This window comes from Carassius gibelio, chromosome A4, assembly GCF_023724105.1.
Source record: "Carassius gibelio isolate Cgi1373 ecotype wild population from Czech Republic chromosome A4, carGib1.2-hapl.c, whole genome shotgun sequence".
Taxonomy (NCBI): Eukaryota; Metazoa; Chordata; class Actinopteri; order Cypriniformes; family Cyprinidae; genus Carassius; species Carassius gibelio.
Genome location: NC_068374.1, coordinates 33,564,419 through 33,574,548, shown reverse-complemented (window position 1 = coordinate 33,574,548; position 10,130 = coordinate 33,564,419). Strand labels below are relative to the sequence as shown.

At 37.9% G+C, this 10,130-nt stretch overlaps 1 protein-coding gene across 1 annotated transcript; it reads left to right on the top strand.

The window, feature by feature from the left end:
* Positions 1 to 940: 940 nt before the first annotated feature.
* Positions 941 to 9,190, top strand: LOC127978628 (prosaposin receptor GPR37-like). Its single transcript, XM_052583426.1, has 2 exons — positions 941 to 2,481; positions 7,433 to 9,190. Exons 1-2 carry the CDS (start codon positions 1,468 to 1,470, stop codon positions 8,261 to 8,263), a joined length of 1,845 nt encoding a protein of 614 aa, XP_052439386.1. The 5' UTR covers positions 941 to 1,467; the 3' UTR covers positions 8,264 to 9,190.
* Positions 9,191 to 10,130: the final 940 nt, after the last annotated feature.

Sequence of the window (10,130 nt, the reverse complement as noted above, 5' to 3'; positions counted from 1 at the left end):
GGACCTAGCAGAACAAAGAAACTAAAGCATGTCTGAGCTAAATAAGGAGCGTTTCCACATAATCACTGATGTTTTGCAAGGCAATGAAAAGCTGTTGGCTGTTTGCGAATGTACGCCTCTAAGCCCAAGTTTCTGTCCAGCAGGAAGCAAATCTTAACAAGTCAGCTCTTGCCCTTCCGCTCAGAGTACTTTGCTCTGTTGTGACATTGCCACAAGCAGAGAAACCTGTTTGACATACCAATGCATTCAAGAGCTTTCAGAAATGAAAGTAACAGATGCAGTGCTCCAAAAAGTAATCGGACATTTTAGTTGCACACATAGATGTCTGATTGTCAATGCACTACATTGCAGCAAGTGTCACCAGTGCTCAAATGCTGCATGAATGTAGGTGAAGTGTCTAAATACATCGGAGGCCTCTGTATTTTTACAGTTGTATTCCAACAGTGCTAATTGCATTTATATTGATATATTTTATTTATGAATTCACTTTTTCTATTTGCTTTTATTTTTATTATAGATATTGTGCAATCTGTACAAAGCATGATTCACGTTTTATATTGTTTAATATTGTTTGCATGTTTAGAGTCTGCAGATATAGAAAATGGAGTGACTCGTAATTAATATATTTATTTATTTTATACAATTATTTACAAGGATTTGTATTGTTTGCATGCACGATGCGTGTGCAGAATCTGCGAATATATCATAACATAATAAATGTAATATTTCACCCTGATTTATTATCGTAGCATGTCTCGTTAAATCAGTGCATTGTGAATTATTTTGCAGTTTGAATTTTCCTGCATGTTACTGTGACACATGGCTGTAATTTAACTCGTATAAACCCATGTTACTCTTAAAACTGATCGGATTATGATTTTGTTGACTTGCGTAATTACGCATGGTAGTACATGTAGCTACTACGCACGGGCGGGGCGGGGTCGCCTCCAGCTGCGGTGGTCCAAGGGGTTGATACTGATGGATCCAGCTTGACAGAACAAGGTTATCCGCCAGGAGAGTGTCCGTCCATTTTCTTCACCCGCTTCTCACTCACAGTAGCAGTAGCACCCCGCCCGTTCGCCGCTCGCTCGCGCCACGGAGCGCGTCTCGAGGCAGAGGCGCAGGACGAGTCCAGGTTGCCGCGCCCAACATAACACGGGATGCGACAGACTCCTGCAGCTGGGCTGGGATGCAGAAGCAGGCACGCAAATGATGTCGTTTGGAGGAAACATCGTCTTTCTTGCACTTTGCTGAGACGAGGAACGCGAAGAATCTAGAGGAGGAGGTTTTTATTTGCCGGAGTTGATGGAACAGGAAAAGTCATTTGCATGGATCTAATTAGCCTTTACTGATCATTCGCGTGTTAACTTTTACCTTAATGTGAATCTGGGAAAACCGTGTGTGTTCTTTGCGATGCACCTCATTCGAGTGTTTCTCTAACGTCTTCAGCACACTGAAGCTGTGAAGATGCAGATGCTGCTGCTTTTAAGGACGATCTTTTTCATTGCAGGTTGTCCACACGTTTTGTTGCACGGAGAAAACCGTAATGCACACACCAAAGAACCAGTCACTCTTAGGAGCCTTCGTGATGCCAAACCCAGTGCCACACACCCTGCGAGACATCAAGCCGCAGGTACACCTGCCTTCAACATCAGACAGACTTCAGAAGACAACAATAACTTGTCTGAACATCTAATGCTGCTTTTGGAGAGCGGAGGTAAGCGGTATGGATACAGACATCTCTTGTCGAACAGAACACACACAGTCACGGACAGAGGCACAAAGCTGCATAAGCCCTTGCGGCGACATAAAAGGAAAAAGTTGAATGCTGGGATGCCTGCTACCATGGGAACAGTAAGTGGACACAATAACTCTAAGCCGTATTCAACAAGCAAGCGAGGAAGAAACCACAGACGCAAACGAGGCACAAAGGAACACCACAAGAAAGTGTTTAAGAGCTTGAAAAGGGGCCGGAATAAAAGCGCTGTCCCACTGACACCAGTTGAAACTTATTATAACGCCCTGACATCCTCTTTATCCATGTGGGAACCGATGCCTAAGCCTCTAGCTCTCACCTCCACAGATTTCCCATTCGATCTCACCAGATATGCTGAGTTCCACACCAAACCGATAGACGACCCGTGGGACGCCACGCCAATGACACCTCCATACGCCGAGGATGAGGAGAATGAAATCTTCCCCAATCCGTTTTACCCTGTCACTAGCGAGACGTACGGGGCGTATGCAATCACCATCATTTCCGTCCTCATTTTCACTGTTGGAATAACAGGGAACATAGCAATAATGTGTGTGGTGTGCCATAACTACTACATGAGGAGCATCTCAAATGCTCTTCTGGCCAACCTGGCCATCTGGGACTTTGCACTGCTCTTGTTTTGCCTGCCACTCGTGGTGTTTCACGAACTCACAAAGACCTGGCTGCTGGGCCAGTTCACCTGTAAAGTCATACCCTATATTGAGGTAATGGATTCCATGTTCAATCACAACAGGTTTTAAAATGTTTGTTTACATATGCTTATGTGGGATAGATGCAAATCATTGCTTTTAATAATGGCGTTTTAGCTTGATTAGAGTGAACCTCAAACACTAACTTAACATTTTGGCACTTAAAAGGATTTCTCACCAAAAAATGCAAATTTTGTCAGTTCATCACCTTCATAAAGATGGCTCAGTATTTATTGTCCACAAAAAAATATAATAATAATTCTAGGCCCAAATTTAAGATTTGAAATTTTAAATAAAATTCAAACCTTATAAAATAAAATAATGTAATTCAAATTTCATATAAAATAAAAAAAATGGCAGTAAAAAAAAAAAATTCTAAATGCTTTCTTTCAAATTAAGCATATTAAGCATGAACCTTTCTATTACAAAAATAAATCATTTTTTCTTTTTTTTTTCTTTTTTGTGAAAAATCTTAACTCTAGGCCTAAATATTTTTGAAGTGCACAATGAAAGTTAATAGGCTCCAATGTTGACCAACATGTTCTTCAAAATATATTCTTTTGCATTCTTTTACAATGTAATGATTTAGCTTTCCATGCATAAGTTTAGTAGTGATAATGTTTGCTTTTCTTGAGGGTAAGTTAGTGATACGTCATCGTGGGTAATTCTGTCTCGTTTCGGGAGACGTCAGTGCTCATCCACCCTGCCCTCAGGACACCTGTACTGACAGTGTGCTCTGACCTCTGTCCCACTACCATCACATACTGTATGGTGCAACCATAACCGTTTATTACACATGAAATCTGCAGCACCCCGCTGCATCCTGATCTCCTCACCACACCCAGTTTCAGTAGAGCTCACTTTACACCATCCAAACCCCACGCTTCTTTAGTGTCAAATAATTGTGGACTTGTTGTATGGCTGGAAACCTGTCCTGGTGAACCTCACAAAAAACATATATACAGATCATATTGCACCCTAAAATCAAATAGGGTAGAAAATTTTACATTGCATTAAGTAAAATGACATGCTTTAATTTTATTTTGATTGTATCTATTTTTTTAAGAATAGGTAATTTTTATTCTTGTTTTTTTCTCATTAGATGTTTTGTTAAAGTAATACTGAAATAGATTTTTTTTTCATTTATTAATGCATTGATTTAATGAAAAGCTCACTCAACAAATGAAATTGTAATGCACAATATGGCATCAATGGAGGCATCAATCTAAGTTATAGAAGCACAACAATACCAAATGCATTGCATTTATTGCTCCCCTTACAACAAACCGTTTCATATACATAAAAGTTACAAAAGCTGTTGCTGGAGTGGTACCTTTTAAAAGGTGCATGTTAGTACCTTAAAATGCATATTAGTACCTTTTAAAGGGATACTGGTCCAGTGGCAGCTTTTGTACCTGTTTTCTGAGCGTGTAGACTTCATCCTTCTTCTGTTCAAGCAGATAGGAGCTGTGCTAGTATACACATAAAATAGTATCCCAGGGGCGTTACGAAGATGGCCTAGACTGCCTTTCCTTGAAGAGGCTTTGGTGAGTTTCACCCATTTGTTTGCCTTAGAGAAGTAGAAGGTGGAAGGTGTGAGGGGTGTGAAGAATGGGTTTTGAAGGGAAGGCCTTTTCTGCACACAGCGTGCCTGCTGTGATTGTATGGGACAGGCAGAGAGAGCCAGGACAATGGTGAAGCTGAATGAAACTAGTCACTGTGCATGTGCCCGTCCCTCCAGCTGCAGCTCGCCTATGAATGCTGATCTGCAGCGGCTGCATGCAAGCTAAGTGGCGAGTGAACTCAGTCTTAATGGCAAAGTGCTCCACAGGGAGAAAACGCCTTCATTACTCACACATGCATGCAAAACATTGTGCGTGATAGTTCATGTGAGCTAGAAGTCTGCTTTCTGGGAGAGGGTCTTGTTGCTGCTTTTGTTCAAACCTGTCACTTTTCACATTTAACGTCCCGTGACTTGTTGTCTGCTGCAGAGGGCTTCCGTTCAAGGGTGGAGAAATATATTATGGAGTTCAGTGAACGCCAGTTGAACTTGTCTGATCATTGGATTTGTTTTATCAGAGGTCTGACATTTCTCACTGTGGTAAGTCAAGCAAATCTGGGGGCAGCGTGTGGGTGCAGTGTTTTAATTTGACTTGTGTTTTGACTGGTCTTTAGCTTTCTGGAGACTGCATCTGTCAAAACACAGACATTTGCATGAAGACCTTGTTTCATTTGAGCAAACATTCTGCAGAGGTGTATCTGATGGCTTTTGGCCTCCTAGCATCATCTTAGCAACGTATTAAAAATGTTCAGAATGCTTTAGGAACTGAATAACAACCTTAGCATCATGATGGTAAATCTTGATCAAGTAAACACCACTTAAATTATTTACAGAAATTTTATTTTATTTTATTCCCCATCCATTCTTTAAACTGCTTGTCATTTTGTATAGGTCATAGGTGTTTTTATTTTATTTTATTCTTTAAAACTTGTCCTTTTGTAGGGTTGTGGGTATTTATTTATATTGTTTTTATTTTATTTTTATTTTATTGAACAAACCACTTATCCTAGGATCATTGGATCATATATATAGAGTTATATATAATTTTATTATTATTATTATTATTTTATTGAATTTTTTGAAAAAACCACTTGTCCTATGTAGGGTTGCTGGTATTTTTATTTCATTTTATTGTTTGGCTTGGTTTTTGTTTGATTTTTGTTGGCTTTCTCTTCTATAATTAATCCATTTTGTGTTTATGTTTTTGATCCAGGCTGTTAACTCCCCTTTAATGATCTGAATATGTATTTGTTTCATTCTGTGCTCTTCATATATAACAACATTCCTGTAATAGCTTTTGCTTCTAGCTCGCTCATGCCTCAGTGCATCTCATTTGTCAATAAGTACGAATTATTGCTGTCCCTGCTGACCGGTAGCCCTACAATGGCCTGCAGTCACCCTGTCTAAAAGCAGCCGTTAAACCAGATTAATAACCAGCTCCTCCATCGTAGTGAAGAGCTTCTTAATCAGAGAACTAATGAGGCGTTAAGAAAGACCATCGCAGCCAATGCTATCCTCACCTGCTGCTAGGAAACCTGTAAGCTAGAACATGCCTCTAAACGCATGTGAAAGTCAGATCAGACTGAGAGAGATGAGGGTCATGGTCTGGACTGTTTGCCAGAGCGTGAGGTGTGTGGAGACCACAGAGACCTTAGATTTGATTACTGTGAAAATCTGCTTCAAACCACATCAGTCATGCAGCCTGTGGTCTGGACTCTGTACATTTGTTTCCTTTGTCTTTCTCAACATTTAGAAGTTTTCTACCTCTCAACATTTGTGATAATTCTTATATACATGTATGCAGTTGATGATGAACTGATGGAAGTAATAGAGCACCATTACAGCATCTTAATGGACACAATGCATCTATAATGGATTCTGAACAGTCTGCTTTTTGTCGAAATGATGAAGGGTCTCACAGATCTGGTTTTGGAGATGAAGGATGTGGGCTAGTTTTCATTGAGCCAGCGATGCACAACAGCACGAAAGACGTTCCACTAATCGTCTCCTCCTTGATGCTGATGTGTCTGATTGCTCTGTAATTATGATAATGAAGACAAACACTTAGTTGGCTCTTTCAATTGGGTTTGTATCATCCTCTGGGACGCAGCTGCTCAAACGTGGCCAAGAAGCTCTCCAATTGTCTCCCATTCATTGCATTTGTTTCTTTTGTGTCGCCTTGGCAAATACTCTTTCATATCTCCCAATTTATTGTGGCAAAAGTCAGGCAAAATGTCCCGTTGTGCAGAGGGAAGGGTGCGTTGGGAGTGTTTTTGGGCCCCGCTCTGTTCGGGACTGCAGGAAGTTGACTGTCTGTCATGATAATGCAGCAGATAAAGTCTGTAAAAGCCAGAGCTGTTTGTTTCTAGTCTGGCAGACCTGCTGCGATGTGCTGAACAATTAGAGTGTTTTCAGCTATAGGATTGGGTTCAGCCAGATGCCAGTTGTAATTCAGACTTTCTCGTCAAGCGGTTTGTTTATGCCACTGGCCTTACACCATTTACACTAGACTCCTACTGACAGATAACACCGTTCTCAAAGATATCACAGACAGGGTTGTCATTATAACAACATTTTGTCAGATGATACCAATACCAGTCAAAGTTTGAAAGGAATGCTTTACTTTTTTTATTTAAAGTCAAAATCCAGTCAAAACTGGATATTACATTCACTGGATTTTGGATTATTTATATGTAAATGACAAAATCCATAAATAAATAATTATAAATAATCTTTAAATATATATATTATTATTATTACAGTTTTTATTATGTTATTTAATTTTTCTTTTTTATGTTCATATTTTGTTCAGGCTAATTTTTTAGTTTTTCAGTTTATTTTAAGTAACTGCCAAAGTTATTTAAATGCATAATTTAAATTAAAAATTGTAATTTTTATTTATTTAATTTTAATTTTAATGCATAATGAATTTAATGAACAAGTTTTATATTCTATAATAATTTTATATCAGACAGAAGTGGAACATGCAGGATTCCCACACCTTTTAATGAATGAATTGCAAATATATACACATTTACAGTATTTTTGGTAAAAAAAAAAAAAAAAAAAAATATATATATATATATATATATATATATATATATATATATATATATATATATATATATATATATATATATATATATATATATATATATATATTTAAAAGTTATAAATTGAAATATTGAATTTGATAAAATTATATTATAAAAATTATATTCATGATTTTTCCCCCGCAATTTTCCATGCCAGTTTTTCCATGTTTCAAAGATCTTTAGTTTTTTTTTTTTTTCTTCATATTTTAATTTATTTTTATAATTTTGTCCAGCATCAACTTGGTAGTGAAGTATCAGTACTTTTCCTATCTTTTTTATGAAACCGTGTTTTGTGTTTATATTTGTCCAGGTGGCGTCTCTCGGCGTGACCACCTTCACCCTCTGTGCACTCTGCATCGACCGTTTCCGTGCCGCATCCAACGTCCAGATGTACTACGAGATGATCGAGAACTGCACCTCCACCGCCGCCAAGCTGGCCGTCATCTGGATCGGTGCCTTACTCCTCGCCCTCCCCGAGCTCCTGATCCGCCAGCTGGTGTCTGAAAACGGCGACGGCACGCTAGACGACCCGGCGTCTGAACGCTGCCTGATTCGCATCTCCACTTCCCTCCCCGACACGCTGTACGTCCTGGGCCTGACCTATGAAGGTGCGCGTCTCTGGTGGTGCTTCGGCTGCTACTTCTGCCTGCCGACGCTCTTCACCATCGGCTGTTCGGTGGCGACCGCTCGACGTATCCGTCGTGCAGAACGCGGCTGTGCTAGAGGCAACAAGAAGCAAATCCGCTTGGAAAGCCAAATGAACTGCACCGTGGTCGCGCTGGCGATCGTATACGGTGCATGCGTGGTTCCCGACAACGTGTGCAATATGGTTTCAGCGTACATGGCGGCCGGGGTCCCGCAGAGCACCATGGCACTGTTGCATCTGCTCAGTCAGCTGCTGTTGTTCCTGCGCGCGACCGTCACGCCAGTGCTTCTTCTGTGCCTCTGCAGACCCTTCGGTCGAGCCTTTCTGGAGTGCTGCTGCTGCTGCTGTGCAGAGGCATGTGGGATCGCAGCCCACTCTTCGGCCACAGCCAGCGACGACAACGAGCACGAGTGCACGACAGAACTGGAGCTGTCGCCGTTCAGCACTATACGCCGAGAGATGTCCAGCTACACAGCTACTGGATCCCACTGCTGAGTGAACGTGTGTGGATTCGAGTGCCAACTGTACTGTACTGTACTTACTGTGTAAATACTTTGACCTCAACCGGTATGTTGCTCTTTTAAAGAAGATAATGTAGACTGAAAATGGTCTAAGTACTTTTTTTCGTATAATTGTCCTTAATATATATAAATATATACTGTACTGTATATATACACTGAACTAGTGACTGCTTTAATTTTGCAGTTTTTTTGCACTGCCAAACACTTTAGATTTCTCTTCAATCTGTTTTTTCGCACTTGCATCGCGTCTACACTGGAGGCAAACGACAGTGAGTCATTCCACTTTAAACTGAGTCTGTCCAACCCGATCTCACGGCAATTCGTACATATTTTACAAGGTGGCTTATTCGTACGAATTCGTGCAACCACACTCGTACAATTTCATACGATTTTTGCCAAATCGTACGTATTTTACGAGTTGCACAATTCGCATGAATTTGTACGAATGACCTACACCTAACCCCTCCCCTAAACCTAACCGTTAGACAAATCGTATGTAAAATCGTACGAGTGAGGTCGTAAAAATTTGTACGATTAAGCCACCTCGTAAAATACGTACGAATTGGTCGTGAGATAGCATTGGTCTGTCTGCACTGGAAGTGTTGATCAAATGAAGATGCTCTCTAACCACAGACCAGTCGAGTGTGGGTTTGAGGGAATAGGCTAAAAGTAAAATTAAAGAAATCTATTGAATGTAAAATACTATTATTTTCAACAAGAATCCAATAGGAAAATAAATTTAAAAATATATTTTTTTCCAAAGGTTTTATTTAATTTAAATTTGATTTTAAATGTTTTACTTTATTTAACTTTACTGTAATAATTTCTTAAACTTTCTTTTTCTAACATTTACTTTAAGCAAAAAAAAAAAAAATTTGACTTTTCATAGGTTTTATTTATTTTATTCAAGTAACTGCCAAACTTTATTTAAATATTTGAATTAATTAATAAATTAATAAATTAAGTTTATCGCAAAAAAAAATATAATCATATTTGATATTGTTAATAAAATAATTGTATTGAATACAGAAATGGAAAATACAGGCTTCCCACCTTTTTCTGTTATTTTTCAGTGATGTTTCAAAGAATTTTTAATCAATTTGAAATATTTAAAAATCCATTTATTATTATTTTTTTTACAAATTTTATTTTACTTTTTCTTATTTATTATGTTCTTTATTAGTTTTAATTTAATGTATTTTTCATTTATTACACTATTTCTAATTTAATTTAATGAAAAAAGTATACTGCCAAAAGATTATTTAAATCAACAACGAATGAATGAAATGTGTAGCAAAAATATAAACATATTTGATATTGTTAATAAAACATTTTGGAAAATAATGGAATAGGGCAAAATACAGGCTTTCCACACAGTTTGACCAATAAATTGCAAATATTTTTCAATGGAATTAAAAATCATTTTAACAAGTTTTTGATAAAAATCATTTTTTTAACTCTAAAATATTTTTTATTAAAATGATCATAAATTACTATTACAAGCTACACATCTAAAATAGCTTAGAAAATTACTTGAAATGTTTACCAATGGATTTTTGTTGAAAATAAAAAGTAATAAGATAAAATACAAATTATTAAAAAAAAGTGACAATAAAATAATTTAGATTTATTTATATATATATTGACATTTTTTAAAATTAAATAATTATATTTGATTTTAAAAGTTCCATGATTTCCAATTACTACTTCTATGTTGTTGTTTTTTTTTCATTTCCCTGACTTTTTCAGGCTTGAAAATCACTGTTACATGTTTCCACGATCGTGTTAACACTGAAAATAAAGACTAACTGAACTAAAGTCACACCACATCGCTCCAACGC